Source organism: Pelecanus crispus, chromosome 12, assembly GCF_030463565.1.
Source record: "Pelecanus crispus isolate bPelCri1 chromosome 12, bPelCri1.pri, whole genome shotgun sequence".
Lineage (NCBI taxonomy): Eukaryota > Metazoa > Chordata > Aves > Pelecaniformes > Pelecanidae > Pelecanus > Pelecanus crispus.
In genome coordinates this window covers 341,904-359,886 of record NC_134654.1, presented here as the reverse complement: position 1 = coordinate 359,886, position 17,983 = coordinate 341,904, and the positions used below count along the sequence as shown (strand labels likewise).

The 17,983-nt window shown below is 44.1% G+C and overlaps 1 protein-coding gene across 1 annotated transcript; it reads left to right on the top strand.

The window, feature by feature from the left end:
- Positions 1-383: 383 nt before the first annotated feature.
- SLC13A5 (solute carrier family 13 member 5) lies at positions 384-13,749 on the top strand. The gene is made up of 12 exons (XM_075719609.1): positions 384-488; positions 3,306-3,434; positions 4,292-4,428; positions 4,875-5,089; positions 7,042-7,213; positions 7,818-7,940; positions 8,485-8,697; positions 9,479-9,600; positions 9,887-10,005; positions 11,346-11,507; positions 12,733-12,870; positions 13,621-13,749. Exons 1-12 carry the CDS (start codon positions 384-386, stop codon positions 13,747-13,749), a joined length of 1,764 nt encoding a protein of 587 aa, XP_075575724.1.
- The last annotated feature ends 4,234 nt before the right edge of the window (positions 13,750-17,983 follow it).

The window sequence follows — 17,983 nt, the reverse complement described above, 5'->3', positions numbered from 1 at the left end:
CCGGTGCCCCGGCAGGGCGGGAGCGAGCCCCGTGTCCCGGCGGGGGGGGAGCGAGCCCGGTGCCCCGGCGGGGCGGGAGCGAGCCCGGTGCCCCGGCGGGGCGGGAGCGGCGGGGCGGGAGCGAGCCCGGTGCCCCGGCGGGGGGGGGGGGAGCGAGCCCGGTGTCCCGGCGGGGCGGGAGCGAGCCCGGTGCCCCGGCGGGGGGGGGGGAGCGAGCCCGGTGTCCCGGCGGGGCGGGAGCGGCCGCCCCCGGCGGGGCGCGGGCGGGTCGCGTCGCCCCCCGCCATGTCCCTCCCGCCGCGGCCCCGCCGCCCCGTACTTAAGGCGACGGCGGCGGCGGGCGCTGCTCCTGCCGGCGCCCTGACCGTGTGTCCCCACAGAAGATGGCCCCGACGTGCCTGCGGCCCCTGCTGAGGTACCGCTCCTTCGCCATCCTCTTCTTCACGCCGCTGCTGCTCCTGCCGCTGCCGGTCGCTGTGCCGACGCGGGTAAGTGCCTGCGGGGCCCCCGCGGGGAACAGAGCCCCCGGCCCGGCCCCTGCCACCCCACAGGAGCCCACTCCTCTGCCCCCCGGGTCCCGCCCTTGCTGCCGGAAAGGAGCCTGCTCCCCCGGCCCCCAGCTCTGGGCCCTGCTGCCCAGCAGCCCCCGGCCCAGCCAGACACGCAGGGCCCTGGCCGGGCTTGCTGGGCACCCAGCCTGCTTGCCCGCCTCGCCTGGGGCCGTGGCCCGGACGCCCTGTGCAGCACTGGCCACCCGGTCCGCCCTGCCGCAGCATCTCCGCCACCTGAGCGGGCAGCGCCTGATCCCTGCCCAGGCAGGCCTGCTTCCCCACGGTGCGCCGGGGCAGATGCTCCCCGCCACCTCGTCCTGAGGCCGTTCTGTGCCGCTCGTCAGCTGCTCGGTCGCAGATCTCAGGAACGTGTGTCGCAGGTTCCACTGCGAGCCATCTGCAGACACTGGTGCTAGGCACCTGAGCTTGCAGAGGCTGTGCCAGTCGCCGTTCATCCTGAGGGTTGTGCCACTGCCACGACCTGGGGGTCACGCAGATTAGATGCAATTCTTTTGGGGCCGAAGATAAATACATGCATAACTGACCTGCACATTTAGAATTGTGTCTTGCGTTATTTAGTAATGATGGCAGTGGACTGAAAGACAGCACTTCTGGGCTCTCCAGCTCATTCTGCTGCTGAGGCTCTGAGGTACTTGAAGGAGTGTTGCCGAGTGGCATTCTTCATCGGTGGTGCAGTCAGAAGCTGCGCACTGTGTGTTACGCAGTGATCGTAACGGGGTTTCAAATGCAATATCCCCCAATTCACATCCGTCGTACTCCAGTGATGGCACGACTCCTTTGCTTTCAGTGGAGTTATACCAGCGTAAAATTGGAATAACCCAGTGAAGAGTTTGGTCTTTAGTGTCTTGCAGCCTTCTTGGCAAAACGTGAAAGCTGAGTTTACAGGATTTTAGCCTACTAGAGCTTTAGAGTCTATTCTAATGGTAAAAACAGTCTTTCTTCTGAGTGACCTGTATTGCTCAGTGTATTTTGAAGTACAGGAAAATGTGCATATTTATAAACAAAATTGCCAGCCATTCCGGTTTACCTGTCTAAGTAATATCGGCCCTGCCTTTCAGCTGAATGCTGAAAGAGGAATTCCTGACTGTTAGGCATTACTTTGATCAATACTGGGAAAGATCATTTCTCTAAAAAAATAAGTATGTCTTCAGTTTTCTGGTATTTGTAGGAATATTGTATCATCAGTCTAGTCTGGGAAATTACAGTATTTCACAATGGGAGAGTACATTCCGTCAGTGACTGCTTTTTTGGCTCTCAGTGAGAAGGCAGATCACTGTGTTTCCCGTCAACTATACAGAGTCACCAAAGAAACAGTCTGTGACTGTTCCCATAAATCACAGATAGATATAAGTATAGGTACAGACACATATTTAATTCCAGATCTTTGGTTGTTTGAATTGGCTGTGGTTGTTGGAGTTAATTTATAAGCATGGTTGTATTTTTGAACTTCACATAAATTATTTACTCTCCACTCTACAAAACCAGTGTTTCTTGTGTATTGTGAATTTTATTCACCTAGGGTTGTTTATGTGTCTTTCATGCTGGCAACAGATTAACCACAGTCAGTTCTAGCACTTAGTTACTGTGGTACAACATAAATTGTATCATGAGCTCACCTCATATTTATTAAGGGCAGAGACTTAAATAGGATCTGTCTGATATCTTTTAGTCTCTGAAGAAATATTTTTTTCAAAACTTGTGCTGTAATTAATCTCCTGGAAACCTGAAGAAAAAAAAAATCAAATTACTTACAAAGGCTGTTTTCTGGTTCTTAAGCTTCTCAACAAAATGAAGGAAAACACACCCCTATTTATAAATATCACCTTAGAGCAATTTTTAAATGTCACTGTAACACCATTTATTTTTGCAATAAAGTCCCATTTGTTGTATTAGAATAAAATCCTATAAACACATACTCTAAATATGAGCAAATTCTGAACTACGGAACACTGACTTAAGCTTTAAAACACTGTTTACTGTTGGCTAATGAATGCTTGCTTCTCCTAACAATTTTGAAAGTACAAACCAAGGAAGGCTGGGTTACAGAAATGCCTGATCAACAGTATAAAGAGACATGTTATAACATTTCTAATCTAGGGAATCCCCGTCGTAGGTAAGCACAGTATAATTTGGGAAAGTAATTAAATACCTCTAACGTGCTTAGTCACCAAAAAAGGTAGAAGAGTTTTACTTTAAGAGTTACTTTAAAAAGTTAAGAACTTGTAAATTATTCAGTGATATAGTTTCTGGGCTCAGGTGTGTTACTGGACACACCTCTAAGACTTGTGGATTTCAGACAAGCTAATCATCCACACTGGGAAATTTGGCCATCCATTTAAAAATAATTAACTCAAAATAGAAATGCCAAAATCTACAAACACTGTTAAAAATTCTTGGCTCCTAGATGTGAAATCTGCTTACCCTAACTACCAAGAAGTAATTGCACACTGCGAACTGTGTACTTACCTAGTTGTGGAAGGCTTGTTTTTCTCACACCCTACATTTTGTGTGGGTACATTAGAACAAACACTGTGGTCAAAAAGATCTTTTTATGCAAGCGACTTCAGAACAAGGTTTAAAAGTACAAGTTTAAATCCTCATTTCTCTGCTACCTATTTCAGCATAACTTGTTAAGCTACAGGCGATGGAGTGTTTGGGCCCCTCATAAGAGTTACCAATGCGTTTCTTAAGAATAGTTTTCTATGCTTAAATGTGTCTTCCATTATGTTGCAGGAAGCCAAATGTGCATATATCATCATCATCATGGCTGTGTACTGGTGCACTGAAGTGATCCCTCTGGCTGTTACCTCCCTCATGCCTGTGGTATTTTTCCCTCTGCTTGGAGTTCAGAGCTCTAAATCAGTAAGGAACTTGCTCAGTCCAGATCTGATACAGGGATATCCATTGCTCTGATCCCCCATCAATATTTAGCAAACAAGTCTGATAGGAAAGCGCTCCAGTTCTGTGGTGCTGTTTTTGAACATGTTGAGCAGTGTTCAGGGTTTCTGTATGGGAAGATACTGAAACTAAATACACATCTGCCCAAAATGTTAAGGGTGTGGGGCTTGAGGTGGTAGAGGGGAAGTTCCATTTCTGGGAGTGGATCCTGCTGGAGAGCATCCCACTAGTGCCAGCAGCTTGTGTGTTCGTAGCCCATCCCATGAGAGAGCAGTGCTGACATATTCTCTGGGAGATTTCAAAATGCATGGGACAGACTTCTGACAGGATAGACAGCATGATGCCAGCAAGTACACTGTGTCCCCTCGAAAGCTCATTCGGTCTGTTTGTGCAGTGCTTTAGTCCAAGGGAGAGAGGCTGTACTTAGGTAGTGTAGCCCAGGTTCACTGCTGGCCAACAAGCTGGTCAGGGCAGGTGTGGTTGCTAAAGGTGCTGAGAATTCTGGTTTGGAGCTCATTCATTTGAGCCCCTAACAATGTTTTAAGAAACTGCTGTAATTTTGTATTTTATTAACTCCTGATGATCCAGAAAGAAGGCTCGTGATGCACAAAGAGCCCCTGCGCTAGACAGTTCAGCACTTAAACAGGGGATCAAGGGTTCAGGAAGCTGGAGGTAGCTCTGAGGCTGCAACTGCCTCTTCTGCCAGTGTTGGATGGGGCCTGGTGCAGTTAATGGCTTTGAGAGGATGGAAGGCAAAATGTACCCGTGAAGCTAACAAGCGGCAACATTTGGGCCCCTGACCTACCTTCTCTGTCTTTCAGGTGTGCTTGCAGTATCTAAACGACACAAACATGCTCTTCGTTGGAGGGCTGATTGTTGCAATTTCTGTTGAACAGTGGAATCTTCACAAAAGGATTGCTCTGAGGGTCCTGCTGATTCTTGGGGTGAAACCTGCGCTGTAAGAGTATTACATTACTTCTTCCTTGCCTGTGTCAATTTAGCAGAGGCGTAGGGGTGGTGTTTAACAGTCAGCAGAGAAGGGAACCTTCAAGAACCTCTTTAGCTGCACTTGTACAGAGTTTCCAGAGGTGAACTCTGTCAGCAGGAACAGTTTATTTGTCCTTTAGCCAAAACCAGCATCAGGCTAAATTCTAGATGCTTGCCATTGGGGACAAAATGATGACAGACTTAATCATGTGCAGACTGAGGAGCTAAATGGCTTTCTGGGATTCCTTCAGTGAAGGTGGCAGAGCTATCCTAGAAGGGAATCTGGCCCTGCTTTGTATTACTGGACACTACACACATCCCTGTCTGGGCTCTACTCTCTAAATTACAGGGACTGCAAAGCCTAGCAGCACCTGTTTTCTTTCCTCCTTTCTCCTCTGCCTGTTTCTCTTTTTTCAGCCTCATGCTGGGATTTATGATAGTCACTGCCTTCCTGTCCATGTGGATCAGTAACACAGCCACCACTGCTATGATGGTTCCCATTGTCCAGGCTGTCCTGGATCAAATGGACAACACAGAGTATGATGTGACCATGATGGAACAAGCAACCGGGCAAACAAATACAGTGATTGAGCTGGAGGAAAAGAATGCATCAGATCCCACTTCAGTGCATGGTAAGGGCCTACTCAGCAGTGAGTTGATTCTACTGAACTTGCTACGCTCAGAGCTCCCTGACCTAGAAGGAGTTCTCTGTACCTTTTCCAAGCAAAGAGGATGGTAACCTGACTGAAAATCCCTAAATGCATGACATTTAGGTTTTACAAAATGGCTTCCAATTTTGGTGGCTGCCATTTTGTTATGCTTAGTGCTAGATCCCATGCAGATTGTTACGTTCTTTCCTTCAAGCTGGGGTCATCCTCCCATAGTTCCCTAGATTTAACTGCCTGCTCAGGGAAGTGAAAAGCATATCCTGTAGGAAATACCATCCAATACCCCAGCATCCCACCTTCTAAATCTCATGATTATCAGTGTGGATTCAGCTTCTAAGCCATGTAGGAGTGTTCAAAAAATTTTTGCAAATGCAGCCTATTTTGGTTCTGGGTTAATAAGTGTCTCTTTATCACTGGCAGATTGTATGTGGAGGTGGGGGAAGAAAGATGAATACTTTAAATGCTACATTGAAAACGGGAACTGGTGTCACTTGACTCACAGTGGACAAACTACTCTTTGGAACACTTTAAAGGGTGATCTTACCCTGATGCTTGACTCCACAAGGTCTTTCTGTCAATGCTGTGGTTCTGCAGTAGGTTTCACTTGATTTGAACCATGCACACAAACTCAGTCCCTCTGATTTCACTGTCCTGCTGTTACAGAGGGCTATATTATTAAATACCATTAAAGGTCAGATCTGTGGTGCCTTTCTCTTTCAGAAGAGGAAGGATTGTCTTGGGAATTTTCATGGAGGTGTGATTTCACTGAATTAGCAAGTTGACCTGCCACGATTCCTTGTGTGACTGTGTGCAAGAACGAGTGCAAATGTTGGTAGTGCATACTGTCCCCCACATTTTAAGCCTTCTGCCTGGGACACACCATGCCCGTTTTCTGGCTATCTTGTCCCTGGAAGACACAGTGTAGAAGAAGGGTGTTTATGTGTGCCAGACATTGCTCTGAGATTGGCTCATAACTCCCATATTTGTTTGGACCTTGGAGGCATAGTTTAGATACAACTGTGATCTCTGCTTTTTGGTTGCTTCATTTCTTACCTCACTTGTGAAGGGAGAATTCACTATGATTGTGCAAATCTTATGTAAGATGTGCAAGCCCACAAGAATGCCACTTGGTCACAGAGCGCTCTGTAAGGTTTTTCATTTCTAGCTTCCAAACAGTTGTATTAAAGATAAGTTTTCATATTTGCAAATGCTCTTTTTAATGTTGATTCTAGACTCCCAAAACAGGACTTCTGTTCTAAGACCAGTAATAATAATTTTGCTGGTTTTCTGTCCACTTAGAAGGATCTGCTCGGCTTCGCTGTCTAATTTATTTTAACACGAATGTGTGCAAAAAGTACCCTTTGGTATTGTTGGGTTGGCTGTAATTGCCATAAATTCGTTGTCCTGCTCCACTAGTCCAGTCAGACTTCAAGATTAGACTGTTAACCTCCGAGAACAATGGACACAGCAGCAAAATTTCACAGCTGATGTAAACTGACATAACATATTGATCTTAACATTTATGCCAAGCAAGAATTTGGGTTTGGGTGGGTTTTTTTTTCTGCCCATATTCACAGCTGTTAAAGCTAGTCGGGTTCTTACTGTGGTATTGGAATGGTTCCACTGACTACAGTATCTGGCTGGTGGTAAGCCTCTCTGTGAAACAGGAAATTATGGCTGAGAAACTGTGGCACCGATATGGACAAGAGCGTCCTTGGATCATGTAGACCCAGATTGTCAACCTCTCTCTTCAGCTCCTCATGAACATGAGGCCAAAGTATTTAGGGACATATCTGTGTTTTTTTGAATAAAAATAAATGGCATACGCAAACTGGAAGCACTGAGCCTGCAGGCCCTGTCCTGAACTCTCTGCATCCCTAACTTTACCTGAGGCAAATCATGTTCTTTGTGTCTAGTCATAAGCAATGGACAAGTCCCTGATGACCCTAGATCATCTGAGGAAAGGAAAATGAGGAAGCGTATATGTAAGGGAATGACACTTTGTGTATGCTATGCTGCCAGCATTGGAGGAACTGCAACGCTCACTGGAACAGGGCCAAACATGGTATTGAAAGGCCAGATGAATCAGTAAGTCATTCTTGCTGTTTCTTTTACTTACTATCTTACTGTTTCTGTGACCAACTGACTAGTCTTAGATGACTGTTTCAGTTGCAAACTATAAGCAATAACCAGATGATGAACTGAGAGTGAGGAATGTGTATGAAGTGATGGGCCTCATTTTTCTGCTTCAGCCTCTTTTAGGCAGCTATGTGCTGGTATTATAGGTCTCCTGAGAAACTTGGAAATACTTGCTGGTAATCGGCAGAGGAATGAATGGGGAGGAAGAAAGAACGTTCTGTCTTGGGATAAATGAGCAGGCATGTTGGAAGTGAAAGGTGCCTAGAATATGTGGGAGATCTTTCAGCAGCGCTTGTCTTGCTGAGGCCTGAAATATCAACATGAGCTCCTATATGCATTAAAGTAAAATACAGGGAAAACCACGGACCATTTAAATTCTGCTCTGAAATCCAGGCTGCCTTCCTATTGACTTCAGTTAGGCTATGGATGTTGCCTATGATTACTTGTAGTGGTTGTCCTAGATTTACGTGTATCATTGTCACTAGCACATACTAAAGGGAGAATAGATTACTAAATGTTTTGACGTTCATACAGAAAGCATTTTTCTTTTCAGGTTATACCCCAACAATAATGATATTGTGAATTTTGCTTCCTGGTTTGGGTTTGCGTTCCCAAACATGATTCTGATGTTGGTACTAGCTTGGCTTTGGCTACAGTGCTCCTTCATGGGACTCAAGTGAGTATTTAACTACATGATATTGTGTAAACCCCTCAGCTAATGCAGATCAGCTTACTGAGAAATCTGGATAAAACAAATGCACTGACAAGTTACTAATTTTGTAGCAGAGAGCAGTTCCATTTCACAGCAAGTTTTGAGGTCTGGAAACCTTTTGTGTTCATGGGAGTTGCACTAAGGCAAAAGCTTTATACATTCTTAATGTTCGTACAGAATTGCCTTTTTATTTTTCAATTTCACATCTGAGAATTTCAACCCTAGGAGAGCTACCATATCTGTTTTGCTACCCTTGATTAAAAACTGAGTTTTTCATCCCAGGTTGCTCCAAATTGGACAGACCCTGACATCCGTTCATAGACCCCATTCTTCTGTGAGAACTGGCATGTCCCCGTGAAATACTTTGACGCTGTTGTCATTTCTTTGTTCCTGGCCTCTGCTGTAGACTATGCCTGTCCCCAGGAGTGACAGCTTCAGAGAGGCAAGCATGTTAAATCCCTCTAGTATGTTAATACTTACAGTACTTTCTTTTCCCTTTTTTTTAAAGCTTTAAAAAAAGCTGGGGCTGTGGGACAGAGAGAACTGCTAAAGAAAAAGCTGCATACAACGTGCTGAAGGCAGAGATGAAGAAATTAGGCCCTATCTCTTACGCTGAATTCAATGTCCTCCTAATGTTTCTTTTGCTGGTTCTCTTGTGGTTTTCCAGACACCCAGGCTTTGTAAAAGGCTGGGCCACCAGGCTCTTCCCAGAAGGAGAAAAGTAAGTTTTTAGGGTTTTTTTTCATCCTGTACCCTCTTGGTTGTGAATCAGATTCCCTTGCTCTTATATTCCATTTTGAGTGTGAGGTCATTCATTCCAACCTTATCTGAATTCACGTTTGCTGGGCTTGATCCTATCACTCCTGCATGGGATCACCAATTGATCTGTTGTTTGACAGTTTGTACTGCAGTGAAGGCTGGAGGCTGGGACATGGAGCAAGCTGAACCTCCTAAAGCAAGAGAAAATTCTGTAATGCTGGTCTCAGTCACATTGATGTACAAGTTAGTATTTTTTTTGTATGAGCTCCAATCAGTTGTGGTGTCATTTGAATATTTGGTAATATCACCTCTAAACAATAGCTTAGAACTCACTGGGAAATTGATTTGGTGCTTTGAATGGCTTCTTCACATGATGTCTGTGGCACACTAAGAACATAAAATGCACGATGGGACTATCATTCAGGCCATTTCTTTACACATCTTTCTTTGAGATACAACTGTTGAACCTTGGCATCACCACAGAGAAGGAGCACCACCCTGCTCCCAGGAGCTGTTGTCATCTGTGACTCTGGTTATTAATGTGCATTGTAGCTAGTTTCTTTTATTACTGTGTTTGTGTTGTGGCAGGTCTGAGAGACCTCAGTCATGAACTAATGACCTGTTTTGCTAATGTACAAGCCCCAAACAGGATGACAAAGAGCAGTGACTGCAATGCTGGAAGGCAGCCATCTTCTAGGAGAAAGGTGTCTGTTTTCTAAGCTATATTCTCTTTTCTTCCTTAGGTATATCACTGATTCTGCTCCTGCTGTGTTTATTGCCCTGCTACTGTTTATCCTTCCTGCTAATAAACCCAAATTCATAGGCTGGAATCCAAGCATGTCTGACCCTGAACAGACTGAAGAAGGTATTTAAAAGAGGAATTGTAACATTGTGAAACAGTTAGCCAGCTCCAGCTAACATGGCAGAAACATATACTGGATTTGCATGCAGTTCTTCAGGGCAGCTCACCTCCCTCACTTCTTGGGCAGGGCTGGGGCACGGTCCCTGCTCATGTGTATTACCCTTACTCTGTGCAGGTTTCTCAGTAATATGCATCTGCCTGTTGGGTCTTTCCTTAGTATCTTATAGAACAGGAGACAAAATGTCTTCACTCTCCTAAAACATGTTCTGCTTTTCATTTCTCACTTCAGATATAAAAAAGCCATTTTTATCAGCCCCGCTGCTAGACTGGAATGTGGTTCAGAGGAAGATGCCCTGGAGCATTGTGCTGCTGCTGGGAGGAGGTTTTGCTTTGGCTGATGCAAGCGCAGTATGTCCTGACATCTGTTTTTCTTTGACTCAAAGGCGAACTTCCCTGGTTTGTTACCTAGTCCTGTATTACTGGGCATGCACCCAAAGCCAAACCCAGTAGAGATGTTCAGATCTGGAGGCAGATCCAAATTAGCAAAAACTGGGAGGAGAGGTGAATGTTTATGCCTCTTTTTCAGGAATTTGTGTGCTCTGACCAAGTTTCTTCAATTTATCTTACTTCTTGGAGGCTGCCAAGTAGTTTGGGGTCTTCACTGTCTGGACAGACCAGAAAAGCAGCCCTTCTTATTTCTGTTATCATCCCAATCCCAGCCCTGGCTAGAAAAATAGAAGTATAGATCACAGAATCATAGAATCATAGAATGGTTTGGGTTGGAAAGGACCTTAAAGATCATCTAGTTCCAACCCTCCTGCCATGGGCAGGGGCACTTCCACAACACTTGTAGATAACACTTGTAAGATTTTCATTTGAGATTTCTCTAAAGGATATGTATCTTCAGATTTAAACCAAACCACTGCTGAAGTGGTCAGGAAGAAAATCATTGCGGGTAGATATCTTCCACAATTGTGTACAGTAGGGTTTCTTGAACTTGTCAGTGGCTGTTGCCGGGCGATATGCTTCATTCCATAAGTTTGATCCTGTGTTCATAAATTCACAGAAAAGGCATCTGAATTCCCAAAACAGGAAAGAATCTTGAGGTGAACCATATTGTTTCCTTCATTATTGCTAAGATGCACCTAAATCAAAGCAAGCCTTTGTTCTCAACAGTGCCATGATTTGGGGAAACTCATATTCAGATCTAAACTTTGTGGCTAGGTAGTTTTAAACCATGGGGCAAATTAAAGCTCTAGGGCCTTACATTCATCTACATACATCATACATACATTATTAAAGCTCCAGAGCATTAGAAGCCATCAAGTCAAAGGTTTTGTAAGCTGTTTGAGTCAATCACTGCCTATCTTCCTACAAGAGAGCATTCATACAGCGTCAGTATCTTCAGAAACCTTAGAAAGACCTGCCAGGAAACTTCTGAGTGATAGTATTTGCAATAGTCTCAGCAATAATTGTTTCTGTTTAGCAAAAAACCATAATTTTGTAACCGAAGTGTGAGCAAGTATTTGGGTTCCAGAAAAATCAGCAAAGTGGGACTCAGTATTTTGTCTAGTTGGCAAGGAATTTCTTTTAGTGTTTGTGACAGATCATTGTACTTTCCCGGATGGTGTTTATATAGGAGTTATTTAGCATTATTTGGTAGGAATGTTACACATAACATGAGTTCCCTGTTCATGATGTAGGGGTTCTAAGCCTCACTGAAACCCTCCTTTTTTCTTTCTCGTCAGAACTCTGGGCTTTCAGCTTGGCTGGGTCATCAAATGACTCCACTAGGATCTATCCCACCATGGGCCATTGCAACAGTACTTTCACTTATTATAGCTGTCTTCACTGAATGCACCAGTAATGTCGCCACAGCCACCCTCTTCCTACCTGTCTTTTCATCCATGGTAAGATTTCTTCCATGCTGTTATCTTATCAGCTGGGAGATCAGAGTTAAACTGACAGTCTCTAGTGGCAAAGCAATATCGTATTTATTGTCTTGAATGTTGCTCCAGTGTTAATCTGAAAGCCAGTAAAGAAACAGTCCATCTGACGGCATACCACAATGGATAGTGATTTTAGCTGGTGTTCACTGCTATGTTTATAGCATCGTATGTAGATAGAAAGTGGGAATGCAGGCTTTCTCCAATCTGCCCTACCTATATGCCTGAACCCTGAGAACCAGCTTCTTGGGTGAAGAAGCTAATTCAGGATGCCTATCCCATGACATCCTCACCACAAAGGAAGCCAGTTCAGGCCTTCTGTAAGGTGTGTCCCTTGGCCCTGGAGAAAGCGAAGTGAGAATCACTTTTTTAATACAGATCAACAAACATCAGTTAATTCTGGTCATTTTGTATTTGAAGCACCAACTGAGAACTGGAAAAACACACACACAAAAAACCCAAACCAAAACAAAATCCAGCACTTTCTATTCATCCCTTTGAATGGTTCCTTCATCTTCATGGTTTTATGCTAGAATACAGAAAGTGGTAGGCTTGATTATTAGAAATGTGTCATTTTCCATAGGAAGCCAGAACAGTTTTAAAACTTAGAGAGGGAAGCCTGGTAAGTTTTGCTGCCTTTTTGAACAGAATTGAAATTGTAGCATAAAGGAAAAAATAGGTTACTTTGTTCTTTAATTTGGAAAGTACAACTGCGTTATTCTGGACCATTTCATCAAAGTAAAATTATCCCAATCAAGGTGCTGCGCTATTAGTGACTTAAATTGGCACTTAAGTTCTGAGTCCCACAGAGTTTATGTTACATCTAAGAGTGTTACTCCACTTGCCTAGTAATTATAATCCCATCCCTGTGTTACCCTGGCAAAACTGTGGTCCGAGGTCAAAGAAAAGATCATTGGATAAATTTGACCAGAACTCCAAATTATACCATAGAGCCAAACAAACAACAAGAAAGAACCAAGCATTGGTTTTAAGTATTGTGGGACAGGAAACGAGAGCAAAGTTATCTTTAAGCATGTGTGGATTTCAGAATAAAATGTTTGTAAATTACTCTGGTGATATAACACCAGGAAACGAAATGAGCCTATGTGTCTCAGTGGTCTGGGAAATGTTCTTTATTCTTTTCTTTTGGAACATCTCCAGTGTGATTTTTCTCTCCATTTCATTGCAGGCTGCATCTGTCAAGATCCATCCTTTGTATGTTATGCTCCCTGGTACTCTCAGTGCTTCCTTTGCCTTCATGCTACCTGTTGCAACACCGCCAAATGCGATAGTGTTTTCCTATGGCCACATCCGTGTTTTGGATATGGTAAGATGATAATTGCCTGGTCTCTTATCTGAAGCTCTCCATTGCCTTTATCCCGAAACACAGAGTTTAATTCTCTTATCCAAGTATTTCCAAAGTATCAGGAAGCTCTTATGGGCTGTAACTACCACCTTATTCCCCTCTCTTATGTGCTGTTAATACTGCAATAAAGATTTGCATCTCTGAAGTAACAGTACCTTTCTCACAGGTTTTGGCAGACATACAGCCCAGCCCAATTGAAATTAAAAGCTGACAAGTCATAAGTCTCTTAAACTCTGAAGAGTTAAAATGCAGTCAGTGCTTTCCAGTCTTCTGGGGCTTTGGCGAGTGTAGCTGAAGCCTTGTTTCCACTGGAGCTGAAAGCAGAAGGTAACAATCAGTTGCCCTAGGCTCTGGTCCTCTGATTGCCTGCCAGACCACACAGTGCCAGGTTCTGTGCCGAACACCCAAACATTATCGGTTTTCTACTGGAGACTTGAAGGGGGCAGAAGCTGTTCTTTAACTAATAAGAGCAACTTGTTGTACATGCCGTGAAGCTCCTGGACTAGTTATATAGCAAAATGTTCAAAGGCTTTGCACAGTGTGTTCCCTCATATTTCCACCTAAGCAAGAACATAGGGCAGTGGGTACAATGGCTATTTCTGTGATTTATTTGACCATGTGTCATTCTTGTGTATGTACAAATAGTCCTTGCTGCAATTTGCTGTGCTGGTGTTTGGTTATTGTTGTTGGTTTGGACTTTTGTCCTCACAGGTTAGATCTGGAATAGTGATGAACATCATTGGAGTCTTCTGTGTCACACTGGCCATCAACACATGGGGAAGACCTATGTTCGAGCTGGACACATTCCCAACCTGGGCAAACAGCACAAATAACCAGTGAGCAGTGAAGAATTCACGTGTTAAACAAGGAAAGGACCCTTAATACTACTCCCTATTGCCCAAAGCCCTGTATAGAGACTCACCACCACTTCAGATTGAGTGTCAGGTGTTTGCTACCTTCCAGGAGTCACACATCATTTCAGGCATGAACCAACTCAAATTTATTCTGGTCGTGCTGGAGCCAAAAGTGCTGTTTAATTATACAACCCTAAGGATCATGTGTGTGGTTCATAAGTATGATCAAGTGATCCATTGTACCTCCGATCAAGGTCAAGATTTAGAATTTATCGAACTTTAAATAAAGAGAGGGCAGGCTGTTGTATCAAATGGTTTGAACTATCGTATCACTGGTATGTACTTATAAATCATTAGCATTGAACACTCCACTCGGGCAGGGGCTGAAAATTCATTAACTATTACTTATATCCACAAGTAAGCAGCTGTACAGAGAAATCCCTGTTGTCACTTGTCTAGTGAAAGAAGGGATATGTTACGTCACGTTACATTATGTTTTAGTCGGGGCTCAGCCATGTGGTGGAATCCTTCTAAGTCAACATCCAACACATTTTCCATTGCCTTGTTTTCATTCCCAAATCTCATTGCATTTAGACACCTTTATTGAGGGTTGAGATAACGTAATTCCATGCTGGTCATGATTCACCTGATGTCTTGGGCAATGATGAGTTAAGGCTGGCTTCGTGTTTCTTGCACTGTGGCACTGGCAGTGCCAGGAGCCTTTCCCTCTCTCAGCCACAGTATGTGGTTTCACACGCCAACCACTGTTTTGTTAGTGCCAGCCTGGAGATGACCGGTGGCCTGTAGGACTTCACACCTGTTGTGAAAGTTCTTGGATTAGCCCCTGATGTGCCTTATTAATTAACTCTGGAATTTTGGAGTGGAGACAAGGCATGAGAAAGGCTCTAACTGAAGGCCTTGTAAAAATTTAGGGGCCCAGATATTAGGGCTTGTGCTGGCTGACAGCAATGGGAGTTGTCTTGTGTAGTTTGGAATTCAGGTCCTGTGAGAGAAGTGTTTTGTAGCACCTGTTTATGTCATTCCTGAAGCAGAAGCAGTCTACAGAAAGATTGGTGTTGGACTAGGTGTATTTTGTCAGTGGTATGTGGATGCTTTTCATTCAGCCCTGGAGATGAAGTTGGGTGGGAGGTAAGGCAGTGTGTTACAATGGAGAGATCTGTAGGCATGACCTGAGTTCTGCTCCCAGACTTGCTGGGCAGCCTCACAGAAGTCAGTTCACCTCTTTTTGCCTCAGTTTCCCCTCCTGAAGAAGATGCCGTGGTACCTGTCTACCTCACAAGGGTGTTGTGAGGACATAAGGGTCAAATTCTGTGTTAATGGTGATTCCCCACCTCATGATAAGGGGTGCAAAGTAGAAGTTACAGAATCATAGAATCAGAGACTTCTGGCCAGAAGATCTGTTCTCTAGCATAGTAGCGTGTGTAGGATACTTAGTAGTTTTGTTATTAACGTGAATGTTCTTTACAGAACTGGAAAAATACTCAAATTTTGCCTTTAAAAGCGAAGAAAGTATTTATCCATAAAACGACCAGGTGCTTTTCTGAGCAGAAAACTACTTCAAGAATGATGTGATTTTCATGCCTTTATCTTCTGTGTTCTTTCAAGGTGCTGGGCACCATAAACTCTTCACTGACTGTTGTTCCTGGGTGCCTCCAATGGCACCCAGTCTACCCAGCTGGCTGCATGTGGTGCACCTCTTCCACGGAATGGTGGAGCATGTGGATAAATGCTTGCCAAGTCTATCTAAGGAAGAGGCCAGTTCTGGTGCCAAGAAGTGGCTTAGTCACAGACACTTGTCACCACCTGAAGCTTATCACAGTATTTGTTTGAAGAAATTGAAACCAGGAACAGTCAAGCACCTTCTGTGTTTTGGCAGTCACCACTTAATGCTGATTTGCATCTGTAGGTATCTAAATGCATTTGAGAAAGGGACTTTTTCTGCCTTCTGATGGACTTCACAGTATGAGGACGTTTCACATTTCAAGTACTGCCAGGTACTTCATGGTGCTTGCTCTTCACTATTGCAGGTAACATACAGTGGAGCTTGCATGGGTGGGTAACACTGAGCTTGCCTGTCTCAGTTCATGCAGATCGAAACTCCTCTAAAACTGGTTGCAGCCAAAAGCCATAGGACAGACACTTCCCTGTCCCATTTGCAGAAAGGAATGTTCTGAAAAAATGCCCTCATCTCAACTAGGGAAGAGCTTCCCTCTGTTGCTGTGCAAGTAGGAAACATTATTTTCATCAATGGTCACACAGGGTGATTTATTGACAGGAGTGCTGAGGCAGGGGGAACGTACATACGGGGTAATAAAGAATGCTGGTTTTATTGTAACTGTGGATTATTTGATGTGTCACCTCTCTGTCCTGTTAATAGCAAATGTTTCTTTCTGAGACACTTTTATGACATCCCGTGATTGATTTGTATTTAATTTGAGTGAGTTGCAGAATTAGAGCCTGGCAAATAAAAAATTACTAGAACTGCCTCCTCTCTGGCATGGATTGTTTCCTGTGTGACACAGTGGACCACTTGTTTCTGCATTAGCTTCCACTGTAGCATGGTACTGCTCTAGCAAGATCCAGGAGGGAACACAACATAGAGAATCGGTGCAAAGCAGAGATTTGGATACTGCTTAAAGTACCTTCAGACCTACGTATCCATGGTTCCTCCTTTTTCCTCAGCTAAGTGGTAACTCAAGTTTCCCTCTTTGAAAATGCTCAGGTGGGACCAAATCAGGTGGCATACCCTACAAGCTGCCTCATTCATTTCAGCATAAAAGATTCTAAGAATCTAAGAAACACAACTAGTTTGTAAGAATTAATCTTGTACAAACTCTCCAGTACAACAGGCACAAACAGGCTTTCTTCAGCATCAAGCGTGCATGTCGCCCTGTTCCAGTGCCCTAAGTAAATATATGTGTTATTTACAATGGGTAATGCAAGGACAATTGCTTTGTTACTGGAGCTGGGTTACATCCCCTTCCAGCATTTCAGGATAAGTATCATGATAGATACTCATATTGCATGGCATCTATTTTTCTTCTCATCAAAGCGTTTTTGTTTGAGGTGCAAAAGTTGTGGTGGTCCTAAGGTGGTGGCATAAAGGATCCCTTTGACCCCCGCTTCAAAATGTGCACCACCAGAGCCAAGAGAGAACACGGGAGGCTCTTTGGTGTGGACTCTGCCAGGGCGGGTTGCTCAGCCACATTGAACTAGCAGATAGTTCCTGTTTTATCGTGCGGGCAGAGTGTGATTCCTGGTGACCAGTGGGTACGTCAGCTGTCCAGCTGGCGTAGCAGCAGGCAGTGCTGCCTATGAGGAGCTACATTAATGCTTGCCTATTTTCTGTTCACTCTCTATAGAATGTCCTTGACTTTTCCTTTCTTCTCTCAGAATACCATGTTGCTAATACTGTTTCTGCAAATGTTGAACGTCTCAAACCTGCAGAATCATGGTACGGGCTGCTGTTATAAAGGGTTTGTTCCTGACAGTTCATGTATCTGTGGGCAGACTTATTCCCACAAAGTACTGGCTGTTTGGGAATGGTTATATATGTGTGCGTGAGTTCACAAGTGACCAAACTACAGGAAAACATACAAAGGGAGGACAAAGGTATTTCCTGCCTGTGTGTTGAACATCTAGATCTGTGGAACAGAGGAGAAAAAACTTTCAGCATTCTCCATATGATCTAGAAGTCACCACGCTGAAAAAAACACCCAGACAGAAATAGACTCAAGCTTAACATGGATGCAAAAGTCATCCCCTTTTCTCTTAAGTACAAGTATGTTCTTTGGCTGACTGCAGCAATCTGTCTGTGCCCTAAGTTTGAAGTAGGGCTATTTTATGCAGGTCACCTCTTTGGTTGGCGTCATCCGCTGAATTCAGAGTAGGGGGTTCGTTCCAGCTGAGTTCTGATCTCACTTGAACTCAGTCTTTGTTTTCCAGCTCAGGTGTGTTACCACTTGAAAGAGCAACAACCTGGTTGTAGCCAAAAAAACATTTGCTGACCATGTGTTGCAATTGGACAACTGGTGAAAATCAGCCCAGAAAAAAAACAGATCACTGAATTAGTCCTAGCCAAAATCCAGCAGTGATTCCTTAACACAAAAGCACCTCTTCCTTTTTAGTCATGACACATCATATACATTTTTACATACTTCACATCTTTTTTTTTTTCCCTAAATGTCTGTGCTAAATAT

Coding starts and splice junctions, on each gene's coding strand:
- SLC13A5 (XM_075719609.1), top strand. CDS start 384: ATGGCCCCGACGTGCCTGCGGCCCCTGCTGAGGTACCGCTCCTTCGCC. Junction 4,429..4,874: donor CTTGGGGTGAAACCTGCGCT/GTAAGAGTATTA, acceptor CTCTTTTTTCAG/CCTCATGCTGGGATTTATGA. Junction 12,871..13,620: donor ACATCCGTGTTTTGGATATG/GTAAGATGATAA, acceptor TTGTCCTCACAG/GTTAGATCTGGAATAGTGAT.